Below are 14,837 nucleotides of genomic sequence, written 5' to 3'. Positions count from 1 at the left end.
TGCTTTGGGAAGTGATGCAAATGTAACAAGGCTCTGATACAGGAACTGAAGTGTATTCTCTAATCATTTATTATTGGTTTCAGCAAAGCCAAGTACGGCTATAGTATCTGGGGCTCCATGCTTCCTTGAGCTGCTGGCTCTGCATTCTGTCAAAGAAAAGGAGGGGGGTGAGATAATCGCTGCATCCAGATCCATCCGTGAGCTGTTTGGGGGGGTCGGGAAAGAAGGGCAAGCTGAGTTACCTGTCGGGGTGGGGGGTAAGGAGAGGGAAGTCCAGTCGCTCGCTCACTCCTGCTTCTTCGGGTTGTTGACGGCCACGTAGTGATAAAGGACGACCAGGAGAAACAGCGAGACGCCTAGCATGTTGGCAAAGATGGCCAGTTGCACGTCCGTCACCATCCTGCAGGAGGAAAACGGGGAGGTCAGTCCGCCACGGCCACCGCCTTCGCCGCGGGAGGGCTTGGAAAGCCAGAAGGGACAGCGGGCCCTGGCAGTTTCTCCGCGGCGGCCCCAGGTGAGCCGGGAAGAAAGAGACGCGGCGAGGCCGATTCGACGGGAGCCAGGGCCACTCACCTCTCGGTTTGAGGAGCCCCGCACCGCCCGTCCAACCGTCTGCCCTGAGAACCCGACCCGTCGACTTCGAGGCTCGCCGCTCTCTCCCTTAGCTCGCTAGCCGGGGAAAAGGGGAGCGGAACCAGCCGAGTTTCAAGCAAAGCGGAAGTGCGAGGAGGCGCTGGTTTCTTTCGTGTGCTCGCGACGCCGCCCTCCGCGCGGAGAACCTGGAACTGCTCCTGGGCCGCGTGGCCGGGAGCCCCCCGGCGGCGGAACGGAGGAGTGTCGCCCCCACGGCCGTCCCTTAGGGGAGTCCTGCCGCTTTCTGCCCCGCCGCTCCTCGGCGCCTCCTCCAATCCTTCAAATGCGTCAAAGGAAAACGCAACACACGCTTTTTGCAAAGTACCATAAAAATATGTGTTATTTAGGTAAGAAATTTATATCGAGCAATCCCGCTCTGGGCGGCTTAGACAAACCAATCAACCAACCTTTCAATTAAAATAAAAGCAAACGCTTAATAGGCGATCAGGAGCTGGCAAGTAAGTACTTCCCTCCTCCAGACAGAGACCCATCCAGGCCCCAGCGCCCGAGGAAAGAGCCAGGTGTTTAATGTCTTTCTCAAGGCCGGCAAACGTATCGGGAGTAGGTGGAGAGATGTTCTTGCAGAGGTCCCCTCATCTGGCATTGTTTCAGAGAAGGGAGCTGAAGCGCGCCTGCCCTGTTCGAACGAGCGGGATGGGCAGAGGCCACTGGGGCTACCCGTGACCACGTTTCTATCAATCGTTGTCTTCAAGACTACATTTTCATCCTGCTTTTCATAATTGTCTAGTGCAGTGCTTTTCAACCTTGGCAACTTTGGTATACGGACTTCAACTCTCAGAATTCCCCAACCAGCATGCTGAGGAAGCATGCTGGCCAGGGAATTCTGGCAGTTGAGGTCCACACATCTTAGAGTTGCCCAGGTTGAAAAGTGGAAGGCAAACCCTCTTGTTGGAGAAGACAGACTTATATTAATGGCTGAACAACCGTGCCTTTTCCTTGTTGCCTGTTACCATGTTGTCCTTTTTATTGAGCAGCTGGTATATCTTTTGTTTCCTTTTATTTTTAAAATATTTAAGGAGGTACTTGAATCATTCTTAGCAACTTTTGCCAATCTCAGCCATTCCTAAGTTTAGCTTTCCTACGAACCTTCCTACAGTTCTAAGCCTAGGCTAGCTGGCTGTACTTGATGACCTATCCCTCTTTCCACTTCAATTTGTGTCCTTTTAATTTTCAGAACTTCACTAAGTTTTTTTGTTCCCTGTCCTCCTTTTTTTTCCTCACTGGAATGGCCTGCCAGTGAACTTAAAGCATCTCCTTTTTAAAGAACTGCCATCCTTCTTGAGATCCTGTTAGTTAGTCCATTACTCTAGTTTCTCTTGCGACCAAATCCTATTTATCATTGCTCTGAGTATCTTAAAGTATAAGATATGCATCCAATTGCATTCAGCTTCCGTTTTCCTTCAAATCAAGCTCAAGCATAACAAAATTAGTTTTCTCCAATGTTTCTCTTACTCCTCCTTAATGACTGTCACTTCCCTGAAGGAAAGTTAAACTACAATCTACTTGTCCTTGAGTTTACAAAGAACTCTCTTTTGGCTTATACAGGACATTTCTCCAAGCGGTTGAGTTGGTTGAGCAGTTGAGTCTCTGGCTTTGCTACCCTCCTTTCAGGACATTGCCAAACGGTGGGAAACCATTCACCAACCATGACAGAAATGAGGTTTAGTACTCCTTCAAAACTCTACATTTCCTGAAGCGAATTGAATTGAATTTTGGATATACAAAATTTTGAAGAAGTACTAAACAGGCACTGGTGAAGTAGGAAGGTGCTGCTCTTTCAAATTTGGACATCTTCACAAGCCTGGTGATCAGCTTTTCAAACATGTGGATGTTGGAGCTTTAAAAGAGCCATAGCCTCTTCTTTCAGAAGACTATACGTCTCTCAAAGACTAGGACCTTTCCAGCTTTCTGCAGGGTTGGAGGGGGAAAAAAACATAGCGGAGGAGCGTACCAGAGAATTGAAGGGGAAAGGGCAGGCTCGTAACAGCCTAAAATTGCCAATATATGCCAAGCAGATCCTGCCTCCTGTGGGTCATTTGACTGGCCACCAACAGCATGTTTGGTGAAGCATTTCAGATTTGATATACTCTGAAATTGCTGCTGGTTACTGTCAGCCTAAGGGGAAAACACTAATTTTCACATGTACTTCCCCCAAGACATCCCCCTTTAATCTTACATTATCCTTTATAACTATACACAGAATGTCACGTTTATCTACCTTGCATTCAATCTTGTTGGTTTTACCCTTCATTTCAGCCTTGTAAGATCATTTTAAATTCTAATTCATTCTGCTATAGAACTCTCAGAATTCTCAACAATGGCGATGCTGGGCAGGGAATTCTGGGAGTTGAAGTCCACACATTTAAAAGTTGCCCATGTTCTTCTTCTATAATATTGGCTGTCTATCCCAGCTTGAGAAGGAACAATAAAATGGGGGACTATGGGGGGAAAAACCCTCACAGATTGAAGTCATTATGGCTGCACTAATGAAGCTGCAATTAGAAGATAATTTGTGAGCATATGGCACCTAAAGTTGCATTGGATTTTTATAAGTAACTGGATTATCCCTGAGGTTCTGCAGAATGCTTAATATATTATTTAGTCATACATTCCCCAGTGGCCAAGAAACTCAAAACTTATCCTATTCAGCAAATATTTTCTGTTATGTTAATGGTGTTGTACTTGTTCATTCTGCTCTTTTTATTGCTTTACATTCAACACAATTGGGGATATTATGAATTGCCCCATATTTTTTCCAGCTTTTGTGCTTTGCAGGAGACAATGCTTTAACTCCTATTTTCTTTCCATATTTTTCTCACTATCTTTTTTTTAAAGAGCAAAATAACTGATTGATGTTAGACAATAAAAGGGAAATTAATCACTTTTTCTGCCAAGTAGAAGAGAAAGCAATGATTTGATCACCATGTCATCTGGATTTCAGTTTAAAAACTGAATAAATAGATTATGGCAGCTGCAGAGAAAATGGTTAGCCTGGGAGCAATTCTTATTTCACTGGAAGTTTTAGAGCTTCCATTCCATGCATGTTAATGCAACATTGCTTGGAGGCCTCGATCATAATTCTTGGTGTAAGAATCACGCTCTGTGGTTTTTGTTTGTTTCTGCTTTGACCCATCTGGAAAAATGGCTGGTTTTTTGAAGTTGTGGTATTTGGAAATCCTTCATTCCAATTTCATCTGCAGCAGCTTTGTAAGAGTCTGAGGCAAGCCAAAGGATTTGGGGTCTCTTTCATTTGACTAGCATAGAGAATTAGATGGTTCAGATTTTCAACAGAACTGGCTAGGTGGTTCAGATCGCTTTTGCTACCAATTAGTTAATTGCTCTTTCCCTGGGGCCCTCTTGCAGGATGTTAGGTATAGGATGCTAGATATAACTCCTGGATTATATTCCAGCATCCCAGCACAGTTTGGGGAACAAAGGTTATGCTAGCTCCACAGCATTTTGTAGACTACTGTAGAAAAATAAATAGCTTGAAGGATTTTTTTCAAATTCACAGAAGAAAAGTGGGAGATACATTCTAGTTTATGAGAAATAAAGATACCATGCGCTGTGTGAAAGGAAAACAAGACTCCAGTGATTTCCAAGTCAGGAAAAGGAGAACCTAGAATATTGAGCCACAAGATGGGGCTGCCATTACACACAAAGATTTCAGCATAAGCTGTAAGTTTATTTTGCTGAATTCTACTGAGAAAAAAACAATATGAAATAACCAATCAAAGAGAATGAAGATGTTGCCTAGTTGGGCAATGAAATGTCTGCAAGAAAACAACCAAGCTCAGAGAGCACCAAGGACTCCATAATATGAAATAAACTGCATGCTGCTTGCAGTTGCATATCCTTCTACTTTAATGCTTTCAATGTTCCTGACTATTGTAATTTTGCCTGAAGGTTATAGAAGAAAAAGGGAAGAAATGACACCTGCCCATTCCAGTGCACAATCCTAAGGAGCATTCTCCTATAGGAACTGCTTGAAGATGAGAAGTATCCATCCATGATACAGGAAAAAGAAGAACCCAAATAGGAAATTAGTCCAAGTAATATTGATGGGAAATATTAACAACAAAATAGTGACTGTAGAATCTGAATTGCAATAGGTATTCAGTAGCATAAAAATGTCACAAAATAAAAGGATCTTCTAAGGCAAGGTGGGCAACCAGTGGCCCACTCCAATCATCTTTTGGGACTCTGGAATACCTAGTGATCACACTGCTGGAATTTAGTGGCGGAACATTCAATTATAATTTATAAAATGGTTTTTATACACGTAAGCGGTAGAATAATATATCCTGTATCAAATGATTTAGCAAAATTCATTTGCAAAACAATTCTTTGCAAATTTGGGAGGGGAGATTGATATTTTAAAAAGTAATATAAATCCCCCCACCATTTGCAAAGAATCAGGCTGGAAATTCTGTTCCCTGCAGTAATAGGCATTATGTAACAGTTGTATCCCTTCAACAGCTGAACAAAAGAATAATGTTACATAAAGCTGGTAAAAAAATTGTCTACACTTGTTTTAAGAAAACAAACAAAAAGCAGAAGCCTTGAAACTAATCTAAACCAGGGTTTCTCAACCTGGGTTCCACGAGAGATCACTAGGGGTTCCCTGGAAGATCACAATTTATTTAAAAAGCTATTTCAAATTAGGGCAACTTCAATTAAACAGATAAGTTTCGTTCTTTACTTTTAGTTTAAGAACACTGTTAATGTAGATATACAGGCCTACCCATGTAATGAATATAATAATTTTGTAACTATTGTCCTATATTTGAGCCTGAATGTGCAAGGGTTCCCTGAGGCCTGGAAAATATTTCAGGGTTCCTTCAGGGTCAAAAAATTGAGAAAGGCTGGTCTAAGTTGTTCATGAATCAAGCTACACTCCTGAAAGTTAGCTCCGACCAGGTCATGGGAAGCAGCTTAAAGTTGAAGAATGGAGATTGTCATGTCATTGAATTCTTTTCTCCTCCTACCCCAAAAAGAAGATAAGCAATATCAAACCAAATAAAAATTCAGCTAGCAAACCCATAAAAAACTAATAAAAATGGAGCTTAGCAAATACTAAAGGTAAATAAGTTAAAGTCCCAGTGTGGAGGGACAGCTAAAGCAACCACTGGATGGCACCAAAAAGAGCTTTCTGAATTTCTTTGCTACCATTTTGTGGTCATAATAGCACCTAGGGCATCTTTTCTCTATTTCTTAATACTCCAAAACTCTTTCTTCTAGTTTGTTCTGGAAGCTGGAAAAAATGCTTTCCAATGTTTTATGGAGTTGGTAGAAATGTCGGCTTTATCAAGGGTAGGAGAAGACTCTGGGTTCCTGGCACTCCAGCCACAAGAAGGAAGGAATAAACCTTGGAACATTTTCTTAACATTGCTCTATTCTTGGACTCTGAGCCTTCCTGCCTTCTGGAATCTGAGCATACAGAAACTGCTATGCCTCTGAATTTTGCTCTCACTTCTTTCTGTGGACTATAAGGCCTCTGCTCTATATAAACCTGCCCAAAGTAACCAAGATGTAGCTGTCAACAGAGGCTACAATCTTGGATGATTTGTTTGCCTCATGGGATGCGACTATTTCAGGCACCAGTAATGAATGCACTGCATACATTTGTGTACAAAATTCAGATTTATCCATGGACTTCAACCTTCAGCTGGTATTGTGCCATCAGGAGGCTGAAGTCCATGGATAAATTTGGATTTTGTACACAGATTAACAGCATATAGTTCAACTGTTCTAACAGCCATACAATGTTTCTAAGCAAAATATGTTAATATGAAGATCAGTATATTAAGTAGTTAATTCAAAGTGTTAGTTTTGACCTTTAAAGCCCTAGATCAGTGTTTCTCAACCGTGCTATCTTTAAGGTGTGTGGACTTCAACTCCCAGAATTCCCCAGTCAGCATGGCTGGCTGAGGAATTCTGAGAGTTGGTCCACACCTCTTAAAGTTGCTAAGGTTGAGAAACACTGCCCTAGGCAGTTTAGGACGAAGTTACCTGAAGGAGTGCCTCCTCCTGAATGTTCCTACCCAGACTTTAAGATCTTCTAATCCTCCAGGTCTTCCCACCAATGGAAGTAAGGTGGGTCTCTACAAGGGAGAAAGCTTGTTCTGTGCTAGCATCACTTTTATGGAATCCACCCCCCCAAGAGGCTCCACTGACACCCACATTAGTATAATTCTGGCACTAGGTAAAGACCTTCCTATTTTCCTATGCTTTTTAGCTGGCTTGTAATTGTGCTTTAATTTGTATTGTTTTAGATTTTTAATGACCACCTTGTTGCCACCTACTTTGTATGGTGTTTTCATTGTATGTTTTATTCAGATTGCATCTTTTAATATGCTTTATTGTAAACTCTTCAGAGAACTTCGGCTATCAGGCAGTTTGAATTTTTTAAATAAGTGAAATAAAATAAATAGTTGGTGGTAGGAACCACACAAAAAAGAACTCTAAGAAAACCTAGGAAAGTGGAGAAGAAGGCTTTTAAAGAGCAGAAAGATGGGATGTAAACCAAACTGTTCTTACATCTATGTCTACCAGCAGCTAAAGATTTTTCTACAGATTTGCAGCTATCCACTATCTCAGAGTGGTTGTATTGACACAGCATGCTAAACCAGGTTAGTTAAAGGCCTAACTTAATGTTAATCTTGGTTAGAATTTGGGGGGTTTAGTTTTTGTACAAATCCAGCCAGCTGATCCAGGAACCGGGGTATGTGTATGTATCCATACTGTAGACTTTCATGTCTACTATCCAGAGTTTGAACTTGCTTGGATTAGGAATCCTGAAAACGTCCACTGAAATTCAAGCTGCTTCTACACTAGTTGTTTTCTCTGGAACCGCAATATTTTCCCATCTGTCTTTTCTCCCGAAAATCACACTTCCCCCTTTTGGTATGTCTGATTCTCCTATCAGCATTCAGCTCTTGAATTATTGGTGAGGTTATTTCTCCAAGTTTCTGTGATTATTTTAATAAGATATTTGTGGTAACCAGCATCTCTGCAGCTAGCCGGATCAGACCATGGCAATAGCCAAGGTGTTGAGAAAAATACTTCTGAACTCAAATTAGGCCAAGTTAAGGAAATGCTTCTTGCACTTGTTGGGATTAGGTGCTGTCTCAGCATGGAATCACACCACCATGGGCTGTTTACTGTAGCTTGTGGCCCTGACAGTTGACTGATAATGCTCTTGCTCGCCTGTAGTAGTTGTACATGCCCAGATGTCACTTCCCTCTTTCTCATCTGCTTGTGGTGGTCTTCTCCTCTCTTACACACCCACACTTTTGTAGCTAAGGGCCCCGGTGCAGTGAGGCTGCCTCCGGATGTTGGCAGGTCCCTGAAAACACCAGGGTGTCACTCAATTAGTCAGATACCTGGGATGCCATCGTAGATGCATGTGAGTAAAACTGAATGAGGAATGAATAAAAGAATGAATGAGCCCATCTCCTCTCAAATTTCTGGGGCTGTAAACTTTTACTGCCTTTTGGGAGAAACAATGAGCTGAGCCAATGAGCTGAGCCTATCCTTGGGGAAGTGGGGGTAGGAAGCAATTTCTGCAGCCACTTTTCCCAAATGCAGACAGCAACCCCAGCTTTATTCCCTCACAAAACCATAATAGCCATCTTAAAAGGTGTCAGAGTCTCATAAAAGGTGTCAAAGTCAATGCTCAGGTGCCACCCCCAAAACGCTACACTGATCTCAATTTGAGCCCAAGGCAAGCCAATCATTATTACTATGTTCCAAGTCTATACTCCAGTTGTAGATGCAGAAGCAGGCAATAACCAGTTTCATGGTAACCTGCAACACCTTGTTGACACAGCCCCATCTGCCCCAACACACATCATACTAATTGTAGGAACCTGGCATGTTAACACTGGAGGCAAAATATCTGAAACAATAGAAAATTTGACCTTGGTATTATGAAATGAATCAGGAGTTCTGACAAGAGGTCTACCAAGCAAATGAAATGCTTATAGCAAATACCATCTTCTGACAACCTTAAAGATGACTCTCCACATGGGTATCACTGGCTGGACAACATCAATATTACATTAACTATATAGTCTGCAAGCAAATAAGCTCTATTCAGTCAGCAAAAGCCAGATCTGATTCTGGCTGCAATTCAGAATTACAACTTAAACTAAAGAAAAAATCATCAGGCCAACAAGATATACAACATTGTTCCATAAACCAATATTGTCTCCTAATGTACCTATGTGGTTGTCCCCTCAAGAAGCCTTTTTTTAGAAAAGATGACAGGTAAACCAAGCTGGTTGAGATATGAACATTGGCTGAACTTTGAAGAAGGGATACCTAACCTTAAAACAAGGGAGCAACTAGAATTGGAAGGTTATATTTGTCACTGATTTAATTATGCACAATTGTCAGAACAGTTTAATTTGGATAGGAAAGTACATAATTTTGTTCATGAAAAAACAATTTGAAATGGAACTTTATACAAGCAATGAGCATCTTAATAAGAAAATGTACAAAATGTTGTTGCAATTGAACTTAGAAGATGAATATGTTAAAGATTGTATTATTAAATGGGCTAAGAATTTTGGGTACAATATTATGATAGAACAGTGGGAGAATATGTGGAACAAAGGTATGAAATTTACTTTGAATTATAATTTGAAAGAGAATTTTTATAAAATGATGTACCGCTGGTACTTAACTCCTGATAAGCTGTCTAAAATGTATAATGGGGTATCAAATGTCTGTTGGAAATGTCTACAGGGGGAAGGAACTTTCTATCATTTATGGTGGACTTGTGGAAAAGCTAAGAAATTCTGGAACCAAATATGTATTATTACTCAAAAGATCCTTAAAGTGGACTTACAATTGAAGCCGGAGCTGTTTCTCTTGGGTTTGATGGACCAACAGCTTGAAAAGCAACACAGAACTCTGTTCTGATGTATGATAACAGCAGCAAGACTCTTATATGCTCAAAGATGGAAGGATGCACAAATTCCCTCAATGGAGGATTGGATGATTAAGTTAATGGAATTGGTGCAAATGGCCAAACTGACAGCATTGATAAGAGAAAATACTGTAACTGGATTTGCTTCTATCTGGAAGCTGCTCTTGGACTATTTGCTTGTAATGCAAAAAAATGAAGTCTTGGTTTTGGGTTTTGATGACTAAATGGTTTGATTTTAGAGAAATAAAGTTGCTGAATGTTTGAGTAACAGTAAGAGATTAACCTTTGTGTACTTTTGTATCTGTGCTGCAGAGGGTCAGAAGCCACTTGTCTTGTATGCCTCTCTGTCTATTCCTGCATTGTTTTGGTTTGTCTTGTTTCTTTTTTAGACTTGTATTCTGTATTATATGTTTTAATTATATCTTGAAAAATTAATAAAGCCTTAAAAGAAAAAAAGATACACAACATTGTTCCATAAGATTATCTGGGGAAGATAAATATATTTAATGGATTAGATTTGATAAACAGAGTGCCTGAAGAATTCTGGCTTGAAATTATTTATTTATTTATTTATTTGATTTCTATAGCCGCCCATCTCAACAAGTGACTCTGGGCGGCTTACAACAATAAAACCATAGAACAATTAAAACAATTACAATTAAAACAGTTAAAATACAAAATAAATACAAAATAAATATACATGGCTGCCAAGTGAGCAATGCATGGATGTTAATACAGCCAAGAGACGGGACCATCCACACGCTCGAGGCCCCAGGCCCAGGCACAAAGCCAGGTTTTTACGGCCTTATGGAAGGCCAACAGGGTCGGGGACATCCTAATTTCTGGAGGGAGGATGTTCCAGAAGGCAGGCGCTACGGAGGAGAAGGCACGCCTTCTAGTTCCCGCCAGCCGACACTCCCTGGCTGACGGGACCTGCAGCATACCCAACCTACTAGATCAAATTGGACGGGCAGAAACAACTGGGAGAAGGCAGTCCCTTAGGTAACCCGGCCCCAAGCCATGAAGGGCTTTAAAGGTGACAACCAGCACCTTGAATTGCACCGGGAAGCACGCTGGCAACCAATGCAGCTCATGTAGCAGTGGTGTTACATGTGCCGAGGAGCCAACACTATTTACTATCCGTGCAGCTGCATTCTGCACCAGTTGAAGCTTCCAAATGCTCCTCAAGGGCAGCCCCATGTAGAGCGCATTACAGTAGTCCAGACGGGAGGTCACGAGGGCATGAGTGACTGTGAGCAAAGCCTCTCAGTCTAGGAATGGGTGCAGCTGGCGCACAACCCAAAGGTGTGCAAAGGCCCTCCTAGCCACGGCTGCCACCTGCTCTTTGAGCAGGAGCCGTGAGTCTATGAGGACCCCCAGATTGCACACCGGGTCCATCTGAGGCAGTGCAACCCCATCCAAGACCAGAGGTGGAAAAACCTTAGCACCAGGAGGCCCACAAACCCAAAGCCACTCAGTCTTGCTTGGGTTGAGTTGAAGCCCATTGCACCCCATTCAGGCCCTCACAGCCTCCAGGCCCTGGGTCAGGACATCCACGGCATTACTCAGGCGGTCTGGGGTAGAGATATAAATTGCTAAAGACTGCTCAAACTACCAGTTTTACTTATCTTACATGTTAGTAAGGTAATGCTCAAGATTTTGCAATTCAGACTTCAACAATACATGGAGTGGAAACTACCATGCAGAATATATAATAGTCCAGACACACTGACTATTAAAAATAAAAATTGGTTATTATGTATGGAAGGTCTCTTTAAGAGAAGTCAGAGTTTTGAGGGGGGCACTTGGGCTGTTCGATTTTTTAAAGAAAAAAGCTATGCGCATATTGTGGGGATATATAAATGCTCCGGTTTATTTTGAAGTGGGATAAGGGTTTAAGAATACGTATCTGGATTGCTTTTTGGGTTTGGCTGATTTCATTATCTTTAATGATTTGGATTAAGATGATTAAGGTATAATAAAAAATAATAAATGTCTGGTTTGGGGTTTAATATGATTAAGATTATTAAAATCGTTGTGTTAGCAAGTATAGTGGCAGACAATTTATATGTTTTTTAGTTTGATCTTTATTATACTAGACAGGAATATGTAGAATAGTAGTAGGAAGAAAATAAATGTTATCTTTTGTGGGGGAAGTTGATTAGGAGGTGTGTGTGTGTGTATTATTTTAACTTAAGGGGAGGGAGCAACTGTATTTAGTGATTTTTTGTAATGTGCCAATGGAATGATTTATAGAAATAGTATGATTTTGGTTGAATATAGAGTAAGGGATGGATTATGGAAAAGTGTTGTATATTCTTGCTATTAAAAGTTGGAAGTCACCTCTTTTTGTAATTTTGAAAATTTTCTCTTGTGCTTCTATACTTTTTTAGTTTTTTCTTGTTTTTTCTTTGTAGTTTTTTGTTTTTCTGTAGCTTTTATCTTTGCTTGAAATTTAATAAAATTCTTATAAAAATAATTAAAATTGGAATTAAAATTGCTGGGAGAAGCATCAGCAATTGTAGATATGCTGTTAAAGTAATGCCTCTACTGTACCAGAGTCGGTTATTTCACAGAATGATTGTATATTGAGTTGTAGAGATGGAAGGGGGCAGGTTGTTGCTGTTTTTGATGCTTTCAAATCAGGGTTGACTCCTGGCAACTGCCTGGATAAGTCCCTGCAGTTTTCTTGGCAAGATTTCAGAAGTGGTTTGCCATTGCCTCCTTCCTAGGGCTGAGAGAGAGTGACTGGCCCAAGGTCACCCAGCTGGCTTCGTTCCAAAAAAACTGCAGGGACTACTCCAGGCAGTTAACAGGAGTCAACACTGACTTGAAGGCTCCCCCCAAGGAAGTGGGGCAGTTAGGGTATTGTTTTTAATTTTAATTGTATTGTATTGTATTTTAATGATTATTTATTCAGAGTTGCTCTTTGAGTGAGATGGGCAGTAGCTAAATTTGAAATATAAATAAATAAATAAATAAATTTTAGAAGCAAAGAGTGTAAGCCACTCTGAGTCATTATTGATCGGAGTGGCATATAAACATAAATAGAAATAAAATATAATAAAATAAAATAAAATAAATCACTACCACCCTTTCTTAGTGCAGGAATCCAAATTAAAGCATCCCTGATATATGGCTATTTCATCTCTGCTTGCATATATCCGCTGAAGACAATCACATCACCTCTGATAATTCATGGTGGTATTGAACTGCCCTTATAATTGGGATATTTTCCCCTGACATTCAACCAGGATCCCATCCTCCTCCTCCTCTCCCCTCTCCTGCCAACTTCTGGGGATGAGAAGCACTGACTTTCCAAGTGAAAGTGAGGGAATCTGGTATTTCCAAGGCCCTGGATTTCACACACCACTCTAGACAAGACTAAGACAGGGACTGGTAGGTTATGGGAACCCATCTGTAGTCTTAAACTAATCCCCTTCCTGTGATACAGCCTTCTCACCCACTGATCTTTTGTCTAGCAGCTGGAAAAAGAGCCTTTCCACTCTTGGGACACTGGGTGCACACAATACACCAAACCCAGTTAGCATAACGTTCTGCTCCTATAACCCATTTGCGAGCTGCCCAGAGTCGTTTGGAGTCAGGCAGCATCAAATTGAATACAATACAGTAAATAAATAACTCCAAATAAATCATATTATGGCTTAATGTGATGGCCTGAATCATGCAACATGCTAAGACTATAGATGGCTTTTAACACAGTGAACCACAAACTGGCCGGCCCCATTGTAGTTTGCCTAATGTGTTGTGGGAACCCAGCTCTAAAGTCTGGATTTGACCTAGGCCTGATGGTTTTTCCAGGGTCCTAGAAGTGGAGGATGGAGTTGGGGGGGGGGGTTGAAAGCCCTTCTTAATATTGGCTCTTCCTTTCATCATGGAAAAATGGCAGTGATTGTGAAGGCTAATTGAAACCAGAGAGGGGTAGCCTCTTCTCTCAGCAAGTGACTGCTCCATCTTGCTTCCGGGGTGTTGAGAGTGGCTCTGAAGAAGGAGGAGATCAAGTGAGAGTTAAAGGATGTTTGTGGCAGAAGAGAACAAAATGAGCTTGAGAGGGAAATAGTGGGTGATAGGATCCCTGAAATTGTCTATTGTTCAAGAGTGATGTCTTTTGAATCTAATTTTAAATTTAATATTGAGACCATTTTTGGAATAGGAGACATTTATCTGCTCTCATATGCATGTTTTACAGAGAAATCAGCTCCATCAAGTTTTATGAGACAGAATCCTATGTAGGCGTATGAGGCTATTGGCTAATTAAACAGATGATTGTGGTGTCTGCAGAGAGGGGAAGGATGGCATGGGAGGTTTCAGAAGAGGGGTGTGTGTGTGTGTGTATGCACAAGTCAGTGTTGATTTCTGGCGAATGCCTGGACTAGTCTCTGCAGTTTTCTTGGCAACATTTTTTGAATTGGTTTTCCATTGCCTCCTTCCTAGGGTTGAGGGAAAGTGACTGGACCAAGGTCACCCAGCTGGCTTTGTGCCTAAGGCAGGGCTAGAATTCATGGTTCCTGCTTTCTAGCTGGGTGCCTTAACCACTACACAAAGCTGGCTTTCTCAAAAGAAGGCCAGGGGTGGGGGGCAGGAAAAGGAAGAAAGGAGAGATGGAGAGAGAGGAATAAATAAATTTATTTATTTATTTATTTATTTATTTATTTATTTATGTCTGTCTGTCTGTCTGTCTGTCTGTCTGTCCGTCTGTCCCCAGAATGGACAACATTCCTCCATAAGATGCTGAACTTTGTCAGAAAATTGCCTTTCAATTGGAAAGGCGGAGAGAAAAGGGGGGTTGCCTTTGCGGGAAGAATACCAAATGTTCCCCCGCCTTGCCTTTGCTCTTTTCTAAAGATCAGTGACAGTATCCTCATCCTATGCCCTCCCCTACAGTTGATGAATGAAATGTGTGTGGGCATGCATATGTTTGTGTAGAAGGTGTTGGATGGGTGGGCGTGTAGGGGGACATTCTTTATCCTAAAGTCTGGAGGCGTAACTAAACATCCGGAGAGATTGATGGCAGCTTTCTTTCCTTTTTCTGGCTGCTTGAGTTCAGCTGACTAAGTGGTGTGTCCCAATAGAAGAGAATTCTATTCTCAGTATTTCCAATATAAGAGGTGTGTCATGTTGTTAAAGCTGGCCTTTATGAGTGATCAAGGATTTGCTTCTTCTCCCCATCCATCCCACCTACCCACCCTCCCGGGTTTCCCAAGAACTACCCATGTCAGCCGCTTAC

At 41.5% G+C, this 14,837-nt stretch overlaps 1 protein-coding gene across 1 annotated transcript; it reads right to left on the bottom strand.

Moving 5' to 3' along the window:
- Nucleotides 1–46: 46 nt before the first annotated feature.
- On the bottom strand, nt 47–435 carry OST4 (oligosaccharyltransferase complex subunit 4, non-catalytic). The gene has a single exon (XM_063299985.1). It carries the CDS (start codon nt 397–399, stop codon nt 286–288), a length of 114 nt encoding a protein of 37 aa, XP_063156055.1. The 5' UTR covers nt 400–435; the 3' UTR covers nt 47–285.
- Between the last annotated feature and the right edge of the window lie 14,402 nt (nt 436–14,837).

Source organism: Candoia aspera, chromosome 1 (assembly GCF_035149785.1).
Source record: "Candoia aspera isolate rCanAsp1 chromosome 1, rCanAsp1.hap2, whole genome shotgun sequence".
NCBI classification, from domain to species: Eukaryota; Metazoa; Chordata; class Lepidosauria; order Squamata; family Boidae; genus Candoia; species Candoia aspera.
The sequence above is the reverse complement of the archived record's forward strand: the minus strand, read 5'-3'. Positions and strand labels throughout refer to the sequence as shown.